Source organism: Pocillopora verrucosa, chromosome 4 (assembly GCF_036669915.1).
Source record: "Pocillopora verrucosa isolate sample1 chromosome 4, ASM3666991v2, whole genome shotgun sequence".
Classification (NCBI taxonomy): Eukaryota; Metazoa; Cnidaria; class Anthozoa; order Scleractinia; family Pocilloporidae; genus Pocillopora; species Pocillopora verrucosa.
The window spans coordinates 9,009,053-9,035,238 of NC_089315.1; the positions used below are offsets into that span (position 1 = coordinate 9,009,053).

The 26,186-nt window shown below is 37.3% G+C and overlaps 3 protein-coding genes across 7 annotated transcripts in view; 1 reads left to right on the forward strand and 2 right to left on the reverse strand.

Annotated features, from left to right (window-relative positions):
• Positions 1 to 385: 385 nt before the first annotated feature.
• Positions 386 to 14,920, reverse strand: LOC131795667 (rab GTPase-activating protein 1-like). Its single transcript, XM_059113260.2, has 22 exons — positions 14,628 to 14,920; positions 13,213 to 14,517; positions 12,390 to 12,440; positions 11,620 to 11,846; positions 11,087 to 11,153; positions 10,221 to 10,323; positions 8,592 to 8,761; positions 7,618 to 7,759; positions 7,037 to 7,188; positions 6,663 to 6,761; positions 6,326 to 6,439; positions 5,389 to 5,463; positions 4,997 to 5,122; positions 4,490 to 4,633; positions 3,675 to 3,716; positions 2,933 to 3,061; positions 2,656 to 2,748; positions 2,434 to 2,544; positions 1,969 to 2,073; positions 1,810 to 1,893; positions 1,644 to 1,715; positions 386 to 1,329 (listed from the first exon to the last, which is right to left on the reverse strand). Exons 2-22 carry the CDS (start codon positions 14,152 to 14,154, stop codon positions 1,039 to 1,041), a joined length of 3,339 nt encoding a protein of 1,112 aa, XP_058969243.2. The 5' UTR covers positions 14,155 to 14,517; positions 14,628 to 14,920; the 3' UTR covers positions 386 to 1,038.
• An 84-nt stretch (positions 14,921 to 15,004) lies between these two features.
• LOC131795681 (small ribosomal subunit protein uS2m) lies at positions 15,005 to 18,661 on the forward strand. Its single transcript, XM_059113279.2, has 4 exons — positions 15,005 to 15,066; positions 15,141 to 15,278; positions 15,904 to 16,115; positions 17,532 to 18,661. Exons 1-4 carry the CDS (start codon positions 15,015 to 15,017, stop codon positions 17,982 to 17,984), a joined length of 855 nt encoding a protein of 284 aa, XP_058969262.1. The 5' UTR covers positions 15,005 to 15,014; the 3' UTR covers positions 17,985 to 18,661.
• Positions 18,662 to 19,582: 921 nt separating this feature from the next.
• LOC131795630 (potassium channel subfamily T member 1) overlaps positions 19,583 to 26,186 on the reverse strand; it is a 29,162-nt gene continuing 22,558 nt past the window's right edge. For 4 of the 5 annotated variants that reach the window (XM_059113207.2, XM_059113212.2, XM_059113211.2 and 1 more), the window contains 9 exons: positions 26,029 to 26,100; positions 25,469 to 25,606; positions 24,517 to 24,667; positions 23,964 to 24,071; positions 23,226 to 23,309; positions 22,656 to 22,769; positions 22,241 to 22,343; positions 21,619 to 21,700; positions 19,584 to 21,050 (listed from right to left, as the gene is read on the reverse strand). In XM_059113207.2, the coding sequence (XP_058969190.2) occupies positions 20,957 to 21,050; positions 21,619 to 21,700; positions 22,241 to 22,343; positions 22,656 to 22,769; positions 23,226 to 23,309; positions 23,964 to 24,071; positions 24,517 to 24,667; positions 25,469 to 25,606; positions 26,029 to 26,100 (946 nt within the window). In that variant the 3' untranslated portion in view covers positions 19,584 to 20,956. Of the gene's footprint in view, positions 21,051 to 21,618; positions 21,701 to 22,240; positions 22,344 to 22,655; positions 22,770 to 23,225; positions 23,310 to 23,963; positions 24,072 to 24,516; positions 24,668 to 25,468; positions 25,607 to 26,028; positions 26,101 to 26,186 lie in introns of all 5 variants that reach the window. The other variant, XM_059113208.2, reaches the window with a different exon arrangement.

The window sequence follows — 26,186 nt, forward strand, 5'->3', positions numbered from 1 at the left end:
CCACATGCGCAATCTTTTAGCATTCTACGCATGTAATTAAACGACACAGACAAAGTGAAACGAGGAATCGAAATATCTCTAAACAGAAGCGTCTGTTTATTCCATCAATATCATCTAACCCCTTGTATTTCATCAACATTTCTCATATGATATCGCGACTATTTAGTAAGTTATTGATGTCAAGTGATACATTATTTTCCGAGTTAAGTTACTAAGCAAAAAACTTACAGAAATAACTGAAAAAAGCTTTAAAATACTAAACTGATGTCGCTAATATCGTTTATGTACATAATTTTCGCAACAACATTCAGATAATCGTATTCATCTAACAGAAAGAAAAAATAAAATGTAATTTCTTTTCCATAAACAGTACAACAACAAAAAATACTGTTCGCTTCTTCATTTCAAAAGCCGGTTTCGAGGGAGGAAAGTATTATTTTAGTAACATCTTATAACCATTTCTTGTAAACTTAACTCCATAGAGAACTTTGTTGAGGGCAAATGTTTTCATTTTCAGCTGGTACATTAACACAAATCAACTAAATTTTTGGCTGTCGGGCAACCAAAAGGGAAGAAAATACTACAACTACTGTCCTTGAGTTAATTTTAAGAATAAACCTTCCAGGAAGAAAACAAACGACAAAGCTTTCTATGCAAACCTCGTTTTCATGGTCTTTCCGGAACCTGGAGGTCCGCGAGATGAAGTGGGTCTGGGGAACGAGTTGCAAAATATTTTGAAACCAAATGTCTTAGTGTCTAATGTCTAAGATTCCTCCACTGGCGGAATTTAAACTGATAAGTTACGAAATAACAGGAGAGCTATTTCTTTCACGGAGACGGTAGAGACTCTCGTAACAAAAAACAAAAAAAAAACCGAAAAGTTCTACCTCTTCAATACTACTTCTTATGCTCTGTTGAAGTACATCATTCGAAATTAACAAAAGCTCTTGATGTACCCAAAAGTTCAGTTATACAGTAAAAAAAGCTGTTATCTTCTTAACAGAAAACGAGCTTAATTCATCATCACACGACCATCAATCACTTCCCGGCATCCTTTACCAAACTTATTCGTTTGAACCAAGGTTTGCTTTCACCAGTCGCCGCCTCAATGGCCGCCAGCCTATGTTCTAACTCCTGAGAACGACATTCCGCCTCCACTAGAGAAAGCTTGGTCTGCGCAAGCTCCAGTTCCAGTTCCCTCAGGCGCTGCTCGGAGTCTACCAGCTTCACACTTGTCTTGAATGCGGCGATTCCGCCTCCACCCTCCAATGTAACATGACCTTCCTCAGAGAAGACAGCGGCGCAGTTTTCACATGATCCTATTCGTCTCTGGAAAAGAAAATAATTCGCGAGAGGTTTTTAAGCAATTCTGAACAGTTAACGCCTGAAGGTGACTAAAAGAAGCTAAAACCAGATCAGAAGTTCATGAAACTCAGAGGAGGAACACGAAAATAATAGTGCAAAGCGGTATTTTTTTCAGGAGTTGCGAGTACTCTCGAGAGATCAATTTCAAGTCTCTGCATATTAACCTAAACTGGACGACAAAATGGTAAGAAGTGATTTTTATCTCTCTTCTCTTCTGTCATCCACTTGCACCCCATTTTTACAAACATGAAAGAGGTCTATCGGAGAAGAACAAATACCTTGACCTCCATGAGTTCCAGCCGCAGATCTTCCTTCAGCTCCTCGCTTCTTTCCTCCTTTTCTTTGCAAATCTACAATGAAGAACAAGTACAAGACAGTTATTGACCACTAATTTAGCAGCAATGTACCCAAAGAAACGATGTCCCTCTCTATATGCCTACTGACCTTTTTGTATTGTTCAACAACAGTAGTATGTCGCTTCTTGTCCTCTTCAGCCTGTTCAATAGTCTGCCGATACATTTCTTTGACCTGAAGAAATACAAGAGCGTATTAGTTTGTCGTGTCTGAAGCGTTTGTTCATAAACATATTTTCATTTCGTATACCTGAGAGCCCTCGACTTTCAGTTTTTCCCGTTGATCCTCTGATTCAGCCAGTGATATGGTTGTGTTGCTCAACGCCTTGGACAACTCTTCCACTTTTTCCTCTGCCTAGTAAACAAAAGAGCAAAAGAAAAACGTGATTTGACAGGACTAAGAGTCTCAGGAAATCGTATCTTTTTTACATCTGCTACTAAAAAGCCGTTTTAAAAGCAACTCCGTAACCTGCTTACGCACACAGGGCTTTGTAAAGGTAAACCGAAATGGCGGAGACCACAATTCGCAGTTAACCGGCATTCTGTGATGTAAAGTATCTAATATTTTCAAATAGATCGCCAATAGATTGCAAAAGAACGTGTGAGACTCTGTTAGGTCAAACCAAAGAAGCCGTGTTGCTGAACAAGATTTCAGTAGCGAAAAACATCAGATTATAAAAGCAAAAAATAACCGGTCGAGATAAAGGACAAATACCTCTGCCAGCTTGCCGTGAAGTTCTACTTTATTACTGACCAACTCGTGGGCAAGGCTATCGTTTTCTCGTTCAAGTCTCATGTTATCTTCAAAAAACCTCTTGTTTTCACGCTGTAGAAAAGCATCGAAAGAAAGAGAAGCGACCAGTTAGGCAACAAGCCGACAATAAATCCGAAAGAAAACACAACAATCCAAACTAGAAGAATTATTTCTGTGACTCACCGTTAGCCTCTCGACCGGGTCTTCAAGCTGTGCCTCTTGTTCTTTTTGCAGCAAGTACTCCTTTTCGTATTTCTTCATCTTTTTTTCTGTCACCTGAAATTTAAACCGGATAATATTTTCAGAGAGAAAACCTTTAAAAGAAACATTAAGGGCTATCATCTCTGAACAATGGAAGCAATTTTCAAGCAAGTGGCAAAAATTGGTCCCAGATGCACACCGAAGTATCAACTTATATAAAAAATAAAACAAATTGAATTTAAGGCGCAAAAATCCATACCCGAAAGCTCAGAGCAGAGGTTATGAGCTTCTTATACTCATCTTCGTCAAGGTATTTTTTAGGCATAGACACTCTGAAGTACTTTAGTATGGCCTCAAAATCCATTTGGATGAGCTCCCTACGAGAAGCCTGTTTAAGACAAGAATAAGACAAAAGAAGCATAATTCATAGATGATATATAGCATCTTGAGGTAGTCAAATGGTTTCGATGTTTTAAAACACCAGTTCCACGATGGAACGTAGCTTTCACACTTTTTAGTTAGCTTCAGTGGAAATGGTATCCAAAAATGACCAACCATGTCTCGACAAGTTGTAATAATTTTTCCAAACATATCAGGTTATCATAGCAACAACAGAGGCAATGAGAACTTAAACCTTAAATTTCAACTTAATATTTCTGTAACTAAAAAACAAAGAGATAGGCCCCCGTTTATCAATATTATCCAATTTACCACATCATAATTTATCTTTCTGCAAAGTTTTTTAAAAGTTTGTGCATACGGTTCAGAGCCACCTTATTTTTTGATAGTTTGAAATAGCTCATATTAAAACAGTTTAAAAATTCAAAACAGCTCAATATTCCCAAAGCTCTTCAAGACGAGAATAAACATGTCACTCAAGGAAAAAGTTAGCTGAGACTCGACCGTGAAATCGCCTCACCAGCTTAATACCCAGCTAAGATAACATAACTTATCTCGTTAAATAGACTTAGTAAAAAGAAGCACGCACAGAGACTTCATACCTTGAGAAGGCCTAAAGCAACTTGAAAAATAACTCTCATTCCCTGGAAAATTAAAAAAAGAGAGTGATCAGTATGAAATATTACACTAACCAACAAACAAGAACGATCTATACTCGTTCTTTGCAGGGTATATTTAAAAATGTTGCCTGAGATTAACAGAATGATACTATTAGTTGGTATCTAAATAGGTTCGACTATAAGTGTCCGACCAGAAAAAGAGTAACGGCACCGCAAATGCTGTTATGCCTTCTAAATGCTTTCAGGCTGCTTAGAAACGTTTCAACCAAAAGCCGCAGACTCAATCCATTCCTCAATCAATTCCTAAATAAATTTTCGCTATTCTTAGCCGGTTCCTCTTTGACCTTACTGGAGCTAATGTCAATTGAGGGTCGAAAGTATCCGACATTGTATGGACTTTGATTTACTTTTTGGTGTCACAAACCTGACCATCCTCTCAACCAATAAGATATACAACTGAAACCCATCACACCTCGGTATCTTGCGTTTTCTCGCTCCCAGTCTACTAGTTTTAACTTTCAGTTGTAATGTAAGAGCGCTTTTCTGTAGAGTTTAAAAAAGCTAACACAGATGTAATCTCAAGAGCCAATCAAAACAAAGGAAACTCTCTGAGAGCGAGCCGCGATTGGTTTTAGTTTTGTATCACTGGTTGAGTGGTGGCACCAATTCTCTGCACCAATCACAAAGTGAAGAAAAGCAAAAGCGAAACAATCTGATTAGTCACTCTGCTTACTGAGGTTGCGAGTTTAGGACACTCAATCGAAAGGCACTCTATCCCACACCACATTCTGACTTACATGACATAGAAAGAGATCCATAATACAGTACACCATTGATAATGGAAACCTGGCTGTAAACAAAGTCAGGAACCACTGAGAGGCGTACATGTGAGTCTCTATACTATTGTACTGAAAATGGCTGTGGAGGTCTGGCATCGAGTCCTGTGAAACAAAATGGTGTCAACTCAACGTCAATCTCCTGCACCCTAACATCAGTGTGTATCTTCTCCACACTGTTCTCTTTACATTACCTGAAGTGCAGACAAGGAGAATTTATTTAACAATCAAGAGCTGCTTTGGTTGGTGATCATTTCCTTTATTCACGTAACCTTAATGTTTGATTCAGGGGGAATATTGTGAGGAGAAATTAGATGCCAGTCAGTCTTATGGGCTCAAAGGGGTGTCTATAAAACATTACTGATTTCTTCTGCTTTAATTATACAACAACGTATAAAACTCTTAAGTAAAAGAAAGTTGGTATTCAAGAATTTCAAAATAGCCCCACTGGACAATATGACATCTCACCTCAATCATTCTGTCCAGCTGGAAAAACTTCAGATGCAGTTGTTCAAAATCTTGTTTGAAAATATCTCTCAGCCCATAGTCACTCATTATCTTCACCAACAGTGCAAATGCTTGCTCCTCAGGAAGCTGAGAAAGAAAAAAAAGGTCCCCATAGATGCTACTTAAACTCAGTTAAGCTATGACAGTATCAAGCCACTTGGCCAGGCTTTAATATTAAAATCTGGTGTTCAGTTAGGGTTTTTATAAGGCAGGAAAGAATACAGTTTTATCCAACTACTACACAGAATCCTCTAGCTAAATTTCCAAGGCTTAATTGGGCTGATTTTTATTCAAAAGAGGAGCTGTTATGTAATATCTTCTCAAGATAATGATTCCCAGGATGTAATGCTTACATGTAACAGAAGCACTGCTGACAGGAATGACAGCCCTTGACAGTAGCCTACTTCCTCATCGTAAACAGAGTAAGCCTGACAGAGAATGATGACAATTAGTTCACAACAAGTTCACAGGTTATCAGCAGTAATTTTACATTATATGTGTAGCTAAGTTCTAAATCATACATGAATAAAAGCTTTTTTTTTCTGATTATTAAGATGCTTAGCAGCTCTTTCTCTAAGTTTGTTAAACCATTGATAGACTAGAGGATAACAGCTGGTATTGTTCAACAACTGAAGTATATGAATAAAGATGATTTCAAGTTAGGTACATCTAGATGACACACTCCCCTTGACAAGTTACTTGTTCTGCTCACTTATGCGGTGACTAATGTACTCAACCTTTCAATATTGGCAGGAAAAAACATTTGTCCCAAAAAAAATTCAATGAGTCATTTCTTAAAAAACTGCAAAAAAATCTACACAGCTCCATTAAACTTATTAGCCTTTTAATATGCTTTTAAGAAATTTATTGAAGTAAAATATTCACTCAATGACAATTAAATACTGCCCTCAAATAAATGCCAATCTTGATCGAATGCCACAGATAAGGCACAATTCCCAGTAAACACTATGCTTGAATAAATGGTGCACCCAATTAGAACAATGTGGAATATATTCAAGGATTAATAGGGAAAAACTCCTACCATATACTTTAAAATACATAATTCTGGAAAATTCATGTCCAAAAGTGAGACATTGGAACTAAAACACATTTCAAATCCACACAGAATTTTCAAATGAGTTACAATAATTGTTGTCAAGGATTTAAGAAAAACGATTTTAAAATATGCACTGCCCTTGAATAAGTGTTTGCAGTGTAAAAAAAAACTGAAAATTATATAAACCCTCAATATTCATTAGAGTAAAACGGCATCAAAAACAAAAGTCTTACTTTACTGATTTTATACAATGTTTCCTGACCCTCTCCTCCAGTGCTTTTAAAATACTCATGGGCAGGGAAGGTACGGTGAATGTCCCACTTGATCACCTGTTCTGTTGGAGATTCCTGATCGCAAGAAAATAAATTTCAGCATTCAAAACATGAACAGTGTGTAGAATGGAATATTTCTTTTTCATGGAAGAATTCTGTGTAACATTTCTGTCACCCTTGGGTACTTTATGCTATAACTAAAATATCCTTCAACAGATCACTTCCACAGTTCTCATAACTTCTTCACTTGCTAGCGCATTGGGATAAGTTGGGAGAAATAGCCTGCTGATTGATCTACCTTCTTGATGAAATGTTTATAACCCTCAATGAGTTCATCATTTTCCTTCACACCGGCCATCATCTGCCAAACTTGTCCACGGAGTGGATCTGGTATGCCCTAAGTTTAAAAGATAATAAAGTTAACTATGTAGCTCACTTATTATGCCATATCACTCACTCGCAATAACAAAGTCTTAAAATTTATTTGTTTTGGTATTACAGCAGATTCTTGCTTAATAGAGAACCAATTTTTGCAAACGTGCTACTATTTGATGTTGCACTTGTGGCAGATGAATGCCCTTTTTCAATGTGAAATGCTGAATAGCAAGCTTCAGGGATGGAAAGAACATAAAAGATCATGTTTCAACCAATTTTTCCCTGATATTAGCCCACCTTCCTCACAAGTCCTTGCAGTTGTTTTGGTTTAATAGTGATGTCCTTCCATTTGTTTAAAAGATCTGACCAGCTGCCTAGCTCTTCCTCAGTGCAATCCTTTTGAACAGCACCTGATCCTGACAGCAGTGGCTCATCATCGTCATCATCATCTATACATGAGATTTAACAAACATAGAGCTTTACACAGATTACTGTGGCTGAAACAGGAATGTTCAACTCATTATAGTCCTAAAACACCACAAACAGAGGCAAATCAAATTTTGATGTGTGAGTCAACTTAAAATTTACCATTCTTGATGCTCAATCCTTAGAAATTTATTCAACACAAGATTTAATCTATTCTCCATCACCTTCCATACATCATTTCATTCAAGACTGCAATACCATCATACATCAGAAATCATTACAATATAAAGTTTACAAGTTCATTGGTTCAACTTGGATGCCAAAATTTGAGTACCAAGAGACCAGTAGATTTAAGGAACTATTCTCATTGCTAAGATTCAATGAAATTAATTATCTTCTGGTATAAACAAAGCAACTGAAGATCTGACATTTGTTATACAAGTAGTGCTGACCATCAGATGTCTTGTTCCCTCCAGATGATTGTCTATTCAGAGGAGGCTGCCTTTTGGTCAAAGTTTTGGAAGTTTCATAACTAAGTTCAGTTTTGATACTTTTCACTTCACATCCTTTTTCTCCAGTGTCAGTATCAAAAACCTATCAAAAAAAAATGATTCTATTAACATACTATATCTCTTCAAATATGTGTTCCCTTGGCTCTTTGTTCCAGTGACTTTGCTTTCATGACAAATTCAAAAAGCTGGGAGCCCAAGATGTCTAAGACAAAAGCCTTTGGGCATCAAGTGATTTGCTTTGAAGCATAGCTTTGTAAAGCTTTACTCCTTGTTTCAATGTAGCAATACTACAAACACCATTTCCCCCTTAGTGGCTTAAATATAGTTAAATGGCAGCCAAACAGATAAGCCATAATTAAACTTGAAGACAAGAATAAATATTGCTTTTACCCTGCAAGAAATATTTTAACCTCTATTGATCAATTAGAGTAGACATTGAAGCTTTTTTCTTTCCAATTGAGTATTATTTCATACAATTTCTCTGTTTGTCAGGTTTACAAAGGCATTTGAATGAGAAATTTCCACCTTTGTCCCACCCCCAGATATACATAGAGAAGACAATAGCAAGCACTTTAACTTCCAGAAGTGATTAACATGTAACGTCTCCCTATAATATCCATACATTATCCAGCAAGCAGGTAATGAGAAAACTCAAACTTATCAGGTAGAAGTAGTTATCTCCATCTTACTCCAAGTTCTTGTATTTAATTTACAAGGAAACATGTAGCAGCCAGAAGGGAGAATTAACAATCAGATCTTGGGAGTTAAAGGGTTAAAGGACAGAACCTGACCGATCAGGAGAGGAAGGGGATACTGCATTTAATCCACATTTGAAGCATAAATCAATGAGAGTGGTGAGAGTAAGTGAGTGAATTTTAGTTCCATACCAAAAACTCATAGTATGACCACCCTACCTCCTTCAGTTCCATAACATAAACTTCATGGAATTTTGGTTTACTCGGGCTCCAGAAGAATTTTTCTCCAGTGGGAAAAATTTTGGCCTTTGTCTCCAAAATGAAGCGGACTGGTTCTGTTACTCCAGTGACAACTAAGTCAACAGCTATTGTCACGAATAGTCGAGAGTCTGAAAAAATGAAATATTTTCACTCAACATTTTCATTTAAGTTAGCTTTACAATGAAACCTGAATTGTGTAGACAATAATAGCCTCAGGACCCTTGGTACTGTCTGCTCAATTACAGGGTGTCTGTCTGATATAGTTTCTAGTAAACTGCAACACAATTAGAAATGTAACTTCTCAGGTTGTTACTTAATCACTGAAAATCACTGAAAATTTAGAGCTTCTCTTTTCTCGTGTATGCTCTGTTTTGGCAGATTACCAGGGAAATCTGAATGTAAACATAGTTAAGAACTCAGTAGGTGTATTTTGGCCAGTTTTTCAACAGGCTTTGCTATTATGATGATGAATAACAGTTCATTACCTAAGCTGAGAGGTAAATAGTACTTTTCAGCCTATTAACATAGGTTTTAGATTAAAACAGGATGCTAATGCAGACATCCATCAGACAGATTTGTTGTGTACTAAATAAGAGAAAAAAAAGGCTGGGACTTAACCATTTAAACTCTAACATCAGTATGCATATTCTCCATACTGTTCTCTATACATATCCTGAAGTGCTCACAGGGAGAATTTGGTTAAAAATCAAGAGCTTTGCAAGTTGTTGATCATTTCCTTGATTCTTGTGACCCTAATGTTTGATTCAGGGGTCATATTGTAAGGAGAAATTAGAAGCTGGTCTCTCTTAGGGGTTTTAGGATTAATAGGTTGATGCTTGCTTTTATCAGAGTAAGTAATGTATACTGCTTAACCTTCTACACCCTAATATCAGTATGCATATTCTCCATACTTTTCTCTGTAAATTTCCTGTGGTGCTCATAAGGAGAATTTATTTAATAATTGTGAACTTCTTTAGCTGGTGATCATTACCATTATTCTCATGACCTTAATGTGTGATTAAGGAGTGATATTTTAAGGAGATGCTTGTCACTCTTTTTTGTCAAGGGTTAACCCTTTAACTCCCATGAGTGACCAAGACAGAATTTTAACTTACAATAACAACACAATAACAATACAATAACAATACAATACCAATACAATAACAATAACAATAACAATAACAATAACAATAACAATAACAATAACAATAACAATAACAATAACAATAACAATAACAATAACAATAACAATAACAATAACAATAACAATAACAATAACAATACAATATCAACCAGACAAGTTATAAGAATAAAGAAAAATATCAATTTAGGGATAATTGGTTAATCCAATACTAAACTCGCTGAACAAACATTATAACAAGTGTATTGTTGAAAATAAGGAGAATTAGAAATTTGATCTGAGAGTTAAAGTGTTAATACCAGTAGCACTTTAGATTCATGCAAGAAAGTTAGAATCTTGAGTTATATTAAATTCCTCATAAACTGCCTGTTTTTCCACTGTTATGAATTCCATGCAGAAACATTTATATAACATTAAAATAAAACTTGTCCAACTAAGATTTCTACCTTTAGGGGTCTCTGTGTTTAACACTAACAAGTCACGTACAGCTGGATCCCAAAAACCAGCGATGAAATATGTTTTGCCACCCTCTGCAACCTCCATTTTCACCTAAAATAGATTCGCACTTATTAGAATCCATGAGTACTGAGCTTCTCAAAAACATATATGCAATTTAGTCATAACCTTTTCTATCTTAACTATCAAATGAGTTTCCTTTTTCAATTAAACTTATAAATTAAGGCAAATTGCTATATATAGCTGGAATTTTCCCCCATCAGTGTACACACTCATTGGATACTTCAAAATTACACAATATCTAACAATGAAGCTGTTTCTGGTCAAAAGCCTTCAATTGTGGAAATCGTAAAAACCTATACAGCAAAAGGGTAACATTGTACTGATACCCGCAAATGTTGACCAGTGATTGTCATCCCATGCAAACAGAGCATGACTGAAGGGGACATGGAGGCCATGAGACATTTTTGACATTGTAAAACTTTATGCTCTCATGGGCTTACATATAATTCATCGGTAAAATTTCTAATTTTGTTTTCACATTGCATGATCTCAAATCTTCTTTGTGTTCTATAGCAAATCATTTATGACTGGTTCCTCAGGGAACAGTTAATTCTATTTGTTTTTTCTATATCACAATGTTTTTCTCAGCTCCTTTTAGGAAAACACTAAGATTCACCAGTCTTGAAGTGTTACATATTATCTGATGATTTTTGACACGCCTCGTAATTTGCCAAGAGACTATAATAATTATTTTTTGGAAGATAATTATTATCTTCCAAAAAATATTGTGTAGTCATAATGGTGGTGCGATCATTGTCACACCTGAGCTCATTCAAATAATACTATAGCTAACCTCATTTAATAGGTGCATGTCAGAATATCGAACATTCTTTCCTGGACAGATAAGAAGGCCAAAGCACCTGGAAGAGTAAAGGGAAAACATATTTTAGAGTTTGCGACAATGAGAGGGAGGGGGGCATGCTAGCCTAAAATTCAAACTGCTTGGAGATAAAGATTGCAGTTTGAGTTGAAGCCTCTAAAGGGAACCAATATAGCATCATGTTAAAGAAGCTATGTCATCAGTTATCTGTGTTGAAAATTGTATTAGCCTTTCCTCTGTGGTGGTCATCTATCTTAATTAAAGATCTCTGTACACTTCCCTTTGTATAAACTAAGCCAGTTTTCTATGTCATGAGAAAATTTTAAAAAATTGGGATATTTTGCCATGGGAAAGGTTCCTGACTACCATCAGAATTTTAAACTGTAGGGTTTTAATCAATAAGTGTCCTTAATAGAACCATTGTTACACTTCAAACCAAGTAGGACAGAGTTATTATTAGTGATATAATCATTCTTCTTTTTTCAGCAACTGGGATAGTTACAAACCTCTCTACAATAAGATGTCTGTTAGTCAACTGCTGCACTGTAATGAACACTTTCTTTCTCAAGTCTTGTCGTAATTTGAAGCAGTTTTTGTCCCTTGCTGCTGAAGAAAATCCCTTATTGTCTTCCTCAAGAATGTCAAGAGTCAGGTCAAATTTGAACACAAGGTTGCTGACACCAGTGACTGTTGTTGGGGGATCCAAGGATGACTGTTGTGACTGTTGCTTTCTCTTTGCAGGAAAGTAAATAATAAAACAAATTTTTAAGGAAACGATCACACACGTGAAAAGTTAAACATTAAACAAAGGGCAAGATGTTCTCAGAATAATGGAATTGACCTTGAAACAATCAAGCAACACTCAGTGAAGAAAATTTGTCACAGAAAAAGCATGCTGTGTAAAAGGGGGAAAATTTTTCAAATGACACCGGCAGACCAAACTGATCAACGTAATTCATTTGAACATCAAATCTATGGAGACCAACAGCTCATGCAAGTTTATAAGTCTTCAACAAAATGTAACCTGCACTCATTCAACTCAAATGAAAGAGAGATGGTTTTCAGACCTGTTCCTCTGACAAAATAACAACATCTTCATTAGTCCGCAAAATTCACCACTTTCCTTGTTCTATCTACTTGAATGTACAAATTAAACTCAAGATCATGGGGTTACCTTAGTCTATGTGGCACTCAAGATAAAAAGTTTTTCATATTGCAAATTCAAATTTTGAGTATCATCATAAAAACTGTCACTCAAATTTAGGAAATAACATACCTTCCTATGCCTTCTAAAGGAGAGAGCAAATGTTCTCAAGATCTTTCCAGCCTAGATAATAAATTGAATTCATATTATTACAAAACCAAAGATTCCTTAGTCTTAGCCTTAGTGGAATCTACTCTGAACCTCCAGGTTTAGAGGCAAGTGCACTAAGCATCAGGCCACCTGTTTCCTATACTCACAAAGGGAATGCTCCTTAAGCCTTTAAACCCTAGCATTGGTATGTGTTTTCTCCATACTGTTTTCTACACATTTCCTAAGGTGTTGACAAGGAGAATTTGTTTAACAATCAAGGATTTTTCAGTTGACTGACTTAAGTGTTTAATTCAGAAGTGATACTGTTGGGAAAATTTGGATGCTTGTCAGGGGTTAAAACCCTTTCATGGCATGCTTGATGATAATCCTACTTTGGAATCTACATCTTACTAATAAAGCTTAAATGTACCTTGATCAGAAACAAACTTCTTAACCCTTTCAATCCCAGAAGTGACTGACATGTAACTTCACCTTTTAACAACCTTACAATTGTTCATCAAACAGGAAATGAGAATTCTTAAACTTATCAGGAGAAGTTGTTGTCTTGATCTAACACCAAATTCTTGTAACTAATTTACAAGGAAATATGTAACAGCTAGGGGGAGAGATTAGCAATAAGATCTTGGAAGTTAAAGGGTTAAGGAAAACTATGAGAACATGGTTGGTAGAGAGTGAAACTATTAACAGAATTTCCCAAAGAGTTGAGGAACCAAACAAACCCATCCAGGGGAGAAATATCCAATTTTCCCAAATATATTTTTTTGAGACAAGAAAATGGCCTCACCTTCTCTGGATCTTTGCATCTGAATACATGGCAATGGAAAATCTCAGAATCACCATGGACAGTATTGAAGGCAAAGCAGTCACTTTCGCTTCCCTCAACATCACCACGGCCACAAAACAGGATCCTCTGTATTTTATAAGTAGCAATGTCAGCCTGTGTCTCTGGGTCTTTGAGTCTTATCATCTTGTCCGATGTGGAACCAACATACAACAAAACATCAATGGTGACCTCTGTTTGTTCTCGCAAGATAGCCATTGTCCTTTTCAATTCAATTTCACTCACTGGAGCATTCACAGTGGAGGATCCCAAGTAAGTTATCCCATCATATACAACAGCATCATCATCACTCTCTTCATCTGATTGTCCAGGATCAGTACTTGCTCTGGGTTGCGCTGACTCTCCAGCATCAAGCTCTGTACCATTTGATGTTTGAGTAGTGTTGGTGTTATCACCATGGATTCTTCCATCTACTGTTTGTGAATCACCTTCAACAACACACGGATTCAAAACATGATAATTTTTTTCATCAGGTATCAGTTCAATACTGCCATTTACTGCTAATGAATTGTCATTACTGAGAGGAGTGTTCTGAGAATTGCTCTCTGAACCTGGACTAAAGAATACCTCTGGAACTGATGTAGAGCTATGAGAAAAGTCCTTTTTTGCATCCTCCACCAAATGTTGCAGCTCTTCCTCTGTTGGTCCCTTCTCCAAGGTAGCCTCCATGTCAGGGATTATCACATCTGCAAAGCTACTCACACTACTCCCCTGAGATTTACAAACTGACACGCCTGAACCTGAATCAGATTCAACATCAGGCGTAGCAAGCATAATGTATTCATGATCACTGTTTAAAGACTTTGAATCTGGGCTGCGAGGTTGCTCTGGACTACTGGAATTGCTTCTACCTTGGCCACTTTCGCTTGCTTTCTGATCAGCCATGAATAATCTTGTCACACGGTTTAGGCAAATATGTCTGAAGTCAGCTGTTCACAATTAACTAAGATCCTTAAAGATTGAAGCTGTCTTTCAACCAAAGGAAATAACTTTCGTTTTTATCGTTTAAAGGATAGGCAAATCCTCATTATAAAGTAGAGCAGTATTTATTACAGATCAAATGAAACCCTTCGTAGTGTATCGAATCAGGTCTGAGATTCTAGATCTGACTCCGGTATGGCCGTCGGTTTTGAGAGCGAAGACAAAATGAATGTTAATCCAAACTGACTGATCAATAGAGAGTTCAAATAAACGATGAACTTCTTTTTCACCAAAGATTTTTTCAATCTGACGACCCTTTTCGTCGATCTGAGAGAGAAAAAGTAAAAATTATCAGATAGCAGATGTCTTTGTTCTTAAATTTAGACAATTGAACGAGAACATGAAACTCAGATCTATTAAAAGCCAACATTTCTTACCTTTTTTTAAACGACGAGTGAAAAGGAAGCTTCTACCTTACCAATAATTTTTGAAGTTTCAGCAATGGCTAGCGAATTAGACAACAGTCAAAAATCGATCAAGTCTTGTTCACAATATATGACGTCAAGAGACAAAAGGGGAAGAAACAGAATTACTTGTCTTTCAATACAGCCCATTAGGTGCACCTTTCATATTGCTTTACTTTCACACCAATAAATTTCCCTAAAATAGACAAAATCGCTTCACTGCAGCCCACACAGACGAATTAACATAGGATGGACAGATCAAAATAGAGAGCAGACAGCTTTTATCAGTGCCCGCGGTGCTTGCCGGGACTTTGGGATGCTACAAGCCCATTACATGATAGAAGGTTGTGGAATTTCAATATGGCGGCGCGGCATGTGCTGCGAACCCCTTGGAATATCTCGCCTGTAAGAGGTACGGGTGGTTCTTTCTCCCCATACATGACGTTATGTTATATTGAAATTAATTTCTATGCCATTTTATCGTAGGAAAGACAATTATCTCTTCTCTTTTGGCACCAATTACAAGGTTCAGGCAGGCTTGTTCAATACATACTCACAGTTCCATACTTTCCAGTGAACCATCATCTGCTGTACAAACTGATAAGACTGAACCAGATGAGGGTGGTAAGTTAGATTTTGAGTAGGGATTCGTGTCAACAGATTTAAATCTGAAAGAAGTTCACAAAAATTAGCTTACATAACTGATATCATGTGATGCTGTATTTTGACTTGAATACGTAGCTTTCGTGTCTTCCAGTCACACTTAACTAGTCAAAAAAATATTCTATTCTCTGATCAGCTAACAAGTATTTTCCCTTTCGATTATCATTCTCGTGGTGGAGAAAATAACTCTTACTACCACTGACTGTGAATATATGAAAATCATATATGTGTACTGAAGCAGCAGTGGAAAAAGTGTTCATCACTGCGTAGATTACTTCCACATTCATTTCTCTATCCGCAGTTCACATATATGATTTTCATTTATTTACAACCATTTACTCATCACTTCATTGGATTATTTGGAACCAATATAATGACCAGCTCCCCGTTGGCTTGTTAGCTCAGTTAATGGAGCGCTGCTCTGGTATTGCAGAGGTTGTTGTTCAAATCCTGTACAGGCCTGAATTTTTTTTCAGGCCTTATCTTCACTACTGCTTAAGCAGTGTTCATTTCTGGGGAGATTGCTTCCATATTCAGTTTGTACTACTATTACTTTATAACATACAGATATTTCTTTTTCGTTTAGAAATTGTTGAAAATGATGAAGGAAAAAACATCCTGGAGCACCCAGATTACTTTGAAGTTCATAAACTTTTCACTCTGAAAGATCTTTTTAATGCAAATGTTCATCTTGGTCATAATGAAGGCTGTTGGGACCCTTTGATGAAACCTTACCTCTTCGGAGTCAGAGAAAAGCATCATATCATTGATCTCAACCAGACAGTTGTGCATTTGAGGGTATGTACATGCATCATGTGAATAAAGGGGTTAAGTTTCCAAAGAAACTGTGGTGCTGCATGGGTGGGAGAGTATAACAGGGTAATTAAGTATTATCAACTGAGTTGATTGCATAAAGTGGCCTCCAAAAAGAGTAGCAAAGCTTGTGTTTCGAGCATTAGTCATTGCTCTGATGAAGGGCTAATGCTTGAAATGTCAGCAATGTTATCCTTTACAGGGGCCAATTTATGCTATTAACTCAGTTAATAATGCTAAATTATCCTACATGCATCACAATTGATAGTTTAAAGATATCAAGAATGGATAAGACTGAGAGCTGGTGGGACTCTTTCTATGTGGTATGATTTTACAAGATCACCTCTGAATCACAAAGTAACATTACAAGAATAAAGGAAATAATCCCCTACTAAAGCTTGTGATTGCTAGACAAATTCTCCTTATTAGCATCATAGGAAATGTTTAGAGAAAAGTATGGAGAATATGCCTACTGATGTTATGGTGTAAAGGGTTCACTAGTGGTTTTGTAGCTGGAGTGCAGAGTTAACCTTTTACCTTCTCATTAGAAGTCTTTCTGAATCTGGTGCTAATTGCAGCATTTCTTTAGGGGAAATTGTGGTAGAGATTGCCAAAGAACTAAACACAGTGACCCTGGCTAGATCTCAAGCTAAAATTAATGGACAGATAATACAAAAGATGGAGTGAACTTCACACATGACAAACTAGAGTGTTTTTTGTGTCCTTTTCCGTGTTAAGTATTTTTTTGTTGATAGCATCTATCTCTTGACTTTAGTGTGAATGGCAAACAATTTCATTCCCTTTTTTGACCCTCTTAAACAATTGCTCCAGGATTTTCATCCTTCCCCAAATAAATTTTGATCAATTCTGTTTTAAAAGAAACTGTACATCACAATCCATGAGACCCACAGAATACCTTATGTCTCGTGCTCTTTTACTACTCACCTTAATTTAACACTTTACCAGCTGACATCAGTATGCACGTTCTCCCAACTGTTGTTTAACAATCACAAGCTTCCTTAGTTTATGATCATTTTCATTTTTTGCTTATTTCCTTTGTTCTTAACCCTTTCACTCCTATAAGTGACCAAGACAGAATTTCTCCTCACAATATCAATACAGTATCAAGCAGGCAGGTGATGAGAATAGAGAAGAACATCAATTATGGAATTATTAGTTGATCCAATACCAAATTCTCTGAAATAACATCATAAGAATTGTCTGGCAGATAGTAAGGAGAATTACTAATTAGATCTTGGGAGTGAAAGGGTTAGAGTGTGATTCAGGGGTTGATGTTGTAAGAAGAAATTAGATGCTACACACTTAAGATAGAGGAACTGCACCCATTTGTTACTTCCTCCTGTTCTAAGTGGTGACATTAACCTTTTTTTTTCCTTCCAGCTTGCCTTGAATGTTCTTTCACACATTGCCTATAAAAGAGGGAAAATTCTCTTTATTTCTGCCCACCCCCAGTTTGAAGAATTGACACAGCGCACTGCAAGGGAATGTGATGAGTACTTTATAACTCGCAGATGGCGTGGAGGAACTCTGACCAATTCTTACATGTTATTAGGAACAACTGAACTTGTTGATCTGATTATATTTTTGCATTTGCCATCATTGGGAAAAAACACTCTGGCTGTGACAGAAGCTGCTCAGCTAAATATTCCTACTATTGGCATAGTTGACAGTGACTGCAATCCTAATATGATTATGTATCCCATACCTGGAAATGATGATACACCTTCTGCTGTCCAACTGTACTGCAATCTGTTTAAAAAAGTGATAATGAAGGCAAAAGAGGAGAGAAGAAAACTAGGCTCTGATACTGAAGAGAGTGGTGAAAATGCATAAAAATTTCTGTTGGAATTTCATCTTCCAAGAAGAAAAGTTTGAAAAGAAAAACAGAAGTGCTTCAAAGTTACTAGGAGAACTGTCTGTGTATTAAAGATATCAAAATTCACCCTCGATACTGTTATTACTTTTTTTTATCATTTAACTGTCGCATTCCAGAAATTTTGCCCTTGAGGTAAATAATCTGAAATTCAATGAATGGTCTGCAAGTTTACAAAGTGACTATTATCTAGCCATGATCAAAGTTGGTAAAACAGGGAACTTACTGGTGGGGTATTTGTGTCAGGTGACAAAAGGTGCTCAGGGATGGTATTCAGAAAATTTCTAAGGAAAATAGGATGTTTTGAAAGATAGTTCATAATTCCTGAATGAGATTTCCAAACAGAAAACGTGATTCACATTTACATATCACTACCAGTTCCAGGCCTATGAGCTTAGATCTCCCCACTTCTTAGCCTGCAGAATCTTCAAAGATAAGTGGAAATGGCAGAAAGTACATGTATCAGTGTAGCAGCTGTGGCTTTTGTTTAGAACGTTTGTCAAGTCTCTGCAATCATGTTTGTCTCACACTTAGTGAGCAATATCTTTAATTAGTATATACCACACAAGTGAATGTTTTTTTGTGTGCACCGACTGGCTATTTCTACAGTGAATAAAAAGTGTGGTATGCACTAAAACAGTTATTCACCTCAGTGTTTATACACATCCACTTCAATGAATAATTGTTAATTATGAGCCATTCCAAATTCTTGTTTTATCAATGCCCAGAACCAGACACATGTGAAGCTTTCTCCATCTGGTGTTACAACATAAGCTCTCTTGAAGTCAATGTTACTTTGTTTAAATGAAAACTATCAACAGAGGCCTGTGACCTGCCACCTGTGACCCAGGAACTGTGACCAGAAACCAGTGAACCATGACTTGCCATCTGTGACCTGAAAACCTGCAACCTGTCTGTGAGCTGCACTGTGACCAAGACTAGATATATCCATCTTATCACAGATTTTGTGCTGACAGCTTGGAAAGAGACAACTTATCTTTAAACATGAGGTGTTTAAAGGTTAATAATTCACCTTTGCAAGCAAATGGCTCAAAGGTCTATGTGGTCCAGGTTTTAAAGTTTGGTCAATGTTTAGAAAGTCACAGTCACTGATCTTGCCTTCAACAAAAGTAATGGGTGGGACATTTTCCCTGAGGTTGGGAATTTAAACAAACCTAACCAATCTTCAAAAGTTCAAATGCCTGGGGAGTTGCCCAACGGGAAGGGGGAGGGGTGGAGGGAGATGTTGAAGTTTCTAATTGATTAACACATTAATACTTGTAGCTGCAAGGCTCACAAGGGCTCGAAGTCAAAGTAAGCCCAGTACCTTCCCATCCTCCATATTTCCTCCCTCTGAAAAGAAGCCTGGGAAAAAGGCTGAAGTTTTGAGATAGCTCGTTAAGAAGAGGACATTTCAACCCTCAGAGAATCAATTCACTGCCACCCAAATCCACTTTTTCAGACACCACATTCCTAACAGTCTTGAAGACATATCCTAATGCGTTTGAAGTGCTCCATGGATAGAAAAGAAATTTAAACAAATAATTTTGAAAAGTTCAATAAATATTTTAATTAGTATTTACAAATGCACTCAACAAGCTCAATGAGTCAATTCTCCTATCAATTGAGAGTATTAATGGAACTATATTAACATTTAAAAGTCATAACTTCAATGTAGACAATATAAACAATTTTTTTGTTTCCAAAGCAACGTCTGAAAATGTGCTGTTTGAAGCTGGTTATTAACCCTTTAACTCCCAAAAGTGATTAACACAAAACTTCTCCCTACAATATCTATACATTCTTCAGCAAACAGGTAATGAGAATATTCAAACTTATCAGGTAGAAGCTACTATCTTGATCTAGCACCAAGTTCTCATAACTAATTTACAAGAAAATGTGTAGCAGCTGCAGGGGAGAATTAACAATCAGATCTTGGGAATTAAAGGGTTAATGAAACTCCATAACACCTCTTAGGGGTTTTTTTTTTTCCTTGAGCGGATGTGCGAATCACCGTCTTTCAGATAAATATCTTCACGTTTCCGTGATGCTCTGAAACGTAAAATAAATAAGAAAATGTAATATGGTAACTTGAAATAAGTAGGCACGGAAAAACTCATTTTCTTCCATTCCCTGCCTTCAACTGATGCGAATGCTAAAAATATTCCTAGGAAATAATTAACAGGTCACGATGCTCATTCCTTTGTAGCCGTTAAAAAGAAGTACGTAATCACTAACAAATTCTGGTTTCGTGTTTTCTCTTCTTCAACAAACACATTGCCTTTGGCTGATCAAAGACAAAAATCATCCAACATCAACGGCGTTTTCAATAAGTAATCACAAGAGAGTGACTATTTCCATGAATGAAAAAAGATCTAACGTCTATTAATTACAAAATAGTATTGAATAATTCAAGTGCATCACGCAGTGAGTATTGTTCAAAACAACAACCTCATTTGAACTGGCAAATGAAGTCAACTATTTCTAAGATAAAAATTTGTAATATCTATATATTAAGTTAGCAAGATTTGATCTTAAATTACAATTTCAACGATGAAACAAGTTCGACAAGTGTCAATTCACTATAGGATCGCAATTGGAATAAGATATCAATGAATACTTTGGATCTGTTCACGGCAGATCACTCAAACTCCTGCTCGCATCTTTCGTTTTCTAGTGTCTATTTCATTGTTCTCAGTGCTGTGGACTGCGTAACACTGCAGGACATCATTCTAGCAAGACCCTTTAAACAGGCTACATGCACGAAGTATACCACAGCTCTATCATCGTGATCAACATCATCGACGGATGAATTCCTCTACAAGGCCAAAGTCAGTGACACACAAAGAGATCTCCCATTAGGTAGAAACATCGTCACTTGTGTCTACTTGCGGCTGCTCTCATTTCTCCCCACTGCAGGCTGTCATTCCACTCAGAGAGAAGTACTTGGAATGTCGTCCCTTCCTGAATCGGTAGGTTCCTCCTCTGTATCTGACATACTTGTGTTGCATGGACGAATCAGGTAGCTGAACAAACATCAATCAAACATTTCTTCAATCAATATGACAAAATTTCTTGTATCTTAACCGGATGCGAGTATGCTTATATAAATCATTTGATTAAACCGGCGAGACACAAAAATAACGGGACCGATCGAATCGCAGGGAAGCTGATGTCTTTATATCCTATTAACGAGTTATACCCACGGACATAAGTAATTGCGCAAGGAAACAAGTTAAAAACAACTCAGAGATAAACTTAAGCCTAAAGTAATACGTGTGCCGCAGATAAGAATGTGTGACGTAGCTGACGAGGAGTTGAGTTACTAACTCCTAGTCCTTCCCTTTGGGCGAGGCCCGTCGCGCGAGTCAATAAAAACAGTAGGAAAAAAACAATTGATGTTATCGCGCTGCGCGGAACTCCGGGAATGTCCCTTGAGTGAATCACACGAAAAGCAGCATCAAATTTTTTTTCGCGAATTGTTTTTGAATCGCGCGACGGTCGTCGTTAACAATAAGGATCGGGCTGTTCGTAGTCTAATCTCGAGGCTACATCTAAATAAACCAAACAGGAAAGAGTTCTCTTGCTACTCACATGATGTCACCGATTTGTAACTGAAACTCAGGATTGGGGTTGACAACCACGTAAGAGTTACCTAACCTGTGAGTCATATCAGCTGCAAAAAAAGTATAACAATCTTTACTATGAGGTACTCACGGTGTAAATTTTTTTTAGTTATTTACTTTACGAGCTCTATCACAATGAACTGCAGGTACCAAATGACATCAGTAGCATAAAAAAATATAAGAATGTTCTTTTGCCATCCATCAGAGAAATAAAAGGAGAAGGAGGAACTATAAGCGGCTATCACAAGTTGGGGTTGACACTTGTCCGAAGGTATCTCCAATTGTCACAGTGATAAAAAAAAATGATAACACATACTAATAATTATGAAAGCCCTGATAGCTAGCTCCTATTGTGTAGAAATTTGCTAAAAAGAATAATTTCCATCCAAAGCAACACAAAAAACAATTCATCTGGATTCCACAGAGTCGCATAGATTGTAACAGACACGTCTTTCCTTGAATCTGACAACTACTTTTGCTGTGGTTGTCAGAATGTCAGAGGTCCTTTTACAAATTGCCCTAACCCGGACAATGAGACCATAAGATCGCCCCACCCCCCCCCCCCTCACTTTGTATACGCCTCAACTTACGAGTTCCAGTGATGTTCAAAACTTTCATCCTGTGCTCGATGATGTCCGAGATGTCCCTAGTCTCCTTCTTTCTCATCCTTGGGAAGGCATCAACACTGTCCTCCTGAGTAACAACACAAAGACGGAAACGGTAGCATAAATTGCTGGTAGAAGAGTCAATTTTATCCAAATGTAAGCAAAGTATTTCGTCTTCGTTGCACCCGTTGTTTGGGAGAGGAAAAATAGTTATGCAAAAAGATCTATAATCTTTCAAGAATTGAGGATTTATTAAGAGACAAATACGCAAATTTTTTTCATTGTTAACAATGGGCAAATGATCTTTCAGGTGAGGTCCTAAACCTTCACAACTAATGTGACAGCAAAGCAATGTAAGTCAACACAGGTGCCGCGTTGTACTCCATAAGTTCTTAATTACCTCTGGAATATGTGATCGATAGAGGCCAATAGGAATGGCAAACGTTGTCGAGCAAAGTCGCTGAAAAAGCCTTCCATACGTTTCGATCCAAATGTTATCTTCAGTGACTTTCAGCTGGTGAAAAACATAAAAAGCGTGTCTCAACAGTTATAAGAAATTTGCATCGTCTGGTATGCAATGTCGATGATACTTTTAAAACACGATTTCATTTTCGGCTGAGGTTAATTTCAACCATGTCATGTTTTTTAAGAGCAGTCAGTTCAGATAAAGTGGTGAATATAATCCAGGATGTCACTTGTTTTGCTTTTCATCACTCTGTGACTAGTTTAAACAAACTTAAGCAACCTCCTCGACCAGTCAAATGCGAAACTTGACTAATGGTTATTTGCTTGTTTTCCTTCGAGTTTTCATTGGTTCATGGAAATTATTCTGATCTACAGTTGGTTTTGAGCGTGGGAGACTTGAAACGAAAATCTCTTCAAAAGCGTTATGCAATGCTGACTGAAACACACTGTAATGTATGTATAACAACATAAAACTAAGAGTTCTTTCCGCTTGACGTTTCCTTACTGAAGAGAGATATCCTGATCCAGGCGATTGTTCACAGCCTAACAGAAGTCTGACCAGGTAGATCATGTATTCCTTCACAAATGCCTACAATGAACGAGTAGGCGGGTTAACATCGAGCACACATTAGTGATACAATCAGGGGTGTAACGAGGGGGGAAGGTGTTGTTTTGTTGTGCATATTACCATTTATGTCAAGACAATACTGACAGACCTGACATACCTTGAAATACTAGTAAAAGCGTAACGAGCTCTCTCCACCCCTCCACCCACAAAAGAATCCTGCCAACGCCCCCAAGAATACCTTCGGCCTCACCAGTAAGTTTATGACCTCTATTTTTCCACATATAGCAACTTAGTTCTGCTTTACTTAACTTTGCAACAGTTTTTAGTTAGAAGATTTTGCCAAACTGCGAAAGTTTCTTCAGTCTCTTGTTCAACTTTCCTACATTTCCTTGATAAAAGGGTTCCGCAATGAATTTCAAACCACAAATTTTTAAAATAAATAATAAATTTCTGTGATGTCTAATGCCTCTGTGTTTAAACAAGGGAAAGCCCAAAGCAATTGATATAAAATATTTATCTACTATAACGTAAATAAGTCTCATCTGACAAGAAAAAGTTTACACTAAGCCTCCTTATAAAATATCATTGACGTCGCCCATGGCTTATTGACAAATTGTTTCTACAATGATTGCATAAAATTCAAATGATGAAAAATAACCAAGAAAACATACAGACCTGATACAGCAGGGTATCCAGCATGCTCATGCTGAACACGTGACCGGCAGCAAAGGGTTCACGGAACATATAGTTTAAATGGTCTTTATTCTGCTGTTTGATTCTTCTCTAAAGAGAAAAGGTACATAAATGAGTTTCAGAGAAAAACTAAAACTGTACTTTGTCATTTGATTGTGCTTAATACCTTAGTCAACCGTTTACTGAACTGTCTTATTTCACTTTTCGGACCTATCTTTTCACATGTAAGAATTACTTTTAAGGGTCCCAGCATTAATCAATCATTTCCAAGAGACCTCTTAAATTTCTAACTAATTTTTACAATGATAAACTAATGCAAATTAATGGAACAACTCGGCGAAATCTAAAACCTGGTCTGCAGACAAATGGACAAATTCTTCTCTCTCCCAAGCAAAGGTGGTCTGCATTTTGCAACAAAAACAATCACGGAGAGCTTCAAACTTCACAAGCTTGAGCAAAGACTATATAGTCAAAATATTCAAACAACAGAGATGAATCACGATTAGCATTTTAACTCAAGGACTTATTAAAGTACCTTGACACTCTCTCTGAAGCTCCGTGTTTTAAAACTAGCAAGTGATTCGCTTTGTAATCCAGGAGGTAGGGTTACATCGGCATTGAACTTCATGAAGCGCATGTTAGACGCATGTGTCAGCTCCACAATCAGAGTCGCTCTTGGAAAACATCTGCCAAAGGAAAAATCTGTTTCACCACAAGTTGTCGACTTACATACTTTCTCAATTATCTCAGCGTTAGCGAGAGAATTTTCTAACTCACACAAAGTCTTCTTCACTTCTGTGCAAAAGACACAAGCGCAAAGGATATCACTGAGCGCAAAGGATATCACTGAGCGCAAAGGACACAAGCGCAAAGGACAAAAAGGTTTTGGAGCAAATTGTTTCAATGCAAGTCTTCAGCCGCTTAGCTTTTCAATCCCTCGGCAAAACTAGTCGTCGATAATCTCTTAAGCCGGCGGTAAGAAGCTTCATTGAAGTTAGAAAGTCGTGGTGCGACAACGCATAAACCACCAGCCAAGAAAAGAGAAAGTGCGATTAAGGCCTAAGGCCCGGCTAGCTGTGGAGTTCCTTGTAGCTCAGAGGTAGAGCATCAGAGAGCGAAAGGTCCAGGATGCGATTCCTCTGAGAGGAATCGGAATTTTTTATTTGTCCCATGCTTCTGGCAGGGCATATTACATTGTTATTTCATGACCACGCTCAAAATTAACCGTCCTTCTTAGGTAGGATCCATTCAGTTGCTAGAAACGCAATTAGAAAAATGCTTTGGCCTTAATATTCTGTAACAAGAGTACACAATAACGGGATCAATATCAGTATCTGAGTATCTGGGCAACTGCCCACCTACCCCTCCCCTAACTCAACAACAGTCAATTGATAACAAGTTAGGGTTAATGTTGGATTAGGGGAGCGGTAGGTGGGCAGTTGCCCAGATACTGATATTGATCACGATAACGTACAACTGTCTCATACCTGTAGATGCTCTGCACTTCTACGATGGTACTGGCATCTGCCATGTGCTCCTCGTCATACATCTGGCCTTGAGATCGATAGCCTACAACTACTATACTGTCTGCATGAAGGCAACCAGCCTTGAGAAGGTCGTCCAAACTGAAAGCAAATCATTCAGTAATTTTCAATACAGTAATATCAAAAGTAATTCAGGGATGCAATGGTTTTGCTTCACTACGGTCTGTGATTGGTCTACAAAACTCGCGCCATCCTTTCGACCAATCTGAGTGGCAAAACTAAATCAATCGCAAATTGTTCACTCTTGCTTTCCCACACGAAATTTTTTTTACATGAACTGTATTTGATATGAGTTCCCAGTGGCCACAAGTCACATTTTCTTTCGAATTGAGTTTTGCAACACTCAAACGGTGTTCTAACGAGTAAATTATTTATCATTAATTCAATTTAACCTTTCGCATTAAAAGCAGAAAGACAGCAAATAAGTGAAACAAATAATAAGTTTCCATTTTAAGCAAATAAACGAGGTTGTGTCGACTTGCAGCTCAAAGGATTTTTCTTACCTATTTATGGTTCCTTGAATATAATACAGCATGGGAAAGTGACGCACAGCCATTAAGAAGTCTTCACTGGGCCTGTAGATTAAACGCAGGTTTCCTTCAAATAAGCTGTGAACTGAAAGATCACATTTCACTTTCATCTACAACCGCAGTACAAATAT

Coding starts and splice junctions, on each gene's coding strand:
- LOC131795667 (XM_059113260.2), bottom strand. CDS start 14,154: ATGGCTGATCAGAAAGCAAGCGAAAGTGGCCAAGGTAGAAGCAATTCC. Junction 11,154..11,619: donor AGACATCTTATTGTAGAGAG/GTTTGTAACTAT, acceptor TTACTCTTCCAG/GTGCTTTGGCCTTCTTATCT. Junction 6,762..7,036: donor TGCAAGGACTTGTGAGGAAG/GTGGGCTAATAT, acceptor TTTTAAACTTAG/GGCATACCAGATCCACTCCG.
- LOC131795681 (XM_059113279.2), top strand. CDS start 15,015: ATGGCGGCGCGGCATGTGCTGCGAACCCCTTGGAATATCTCGCCTGTA. Junction 15,279..15,903: donor GACTGAACCAGATGAGGGTG/GTAAGTTAGATT, acceptor TTTTTCGTTTAG/AAATTGTTGAAAATGATGAA. Junction 16,116..17,531: donor AGACAGTTGTGCATTTGAGG/GTATGTACATGC, acceptor TTTTCCTTCCAG/CTTGCCTTGAATGTTCTTTC.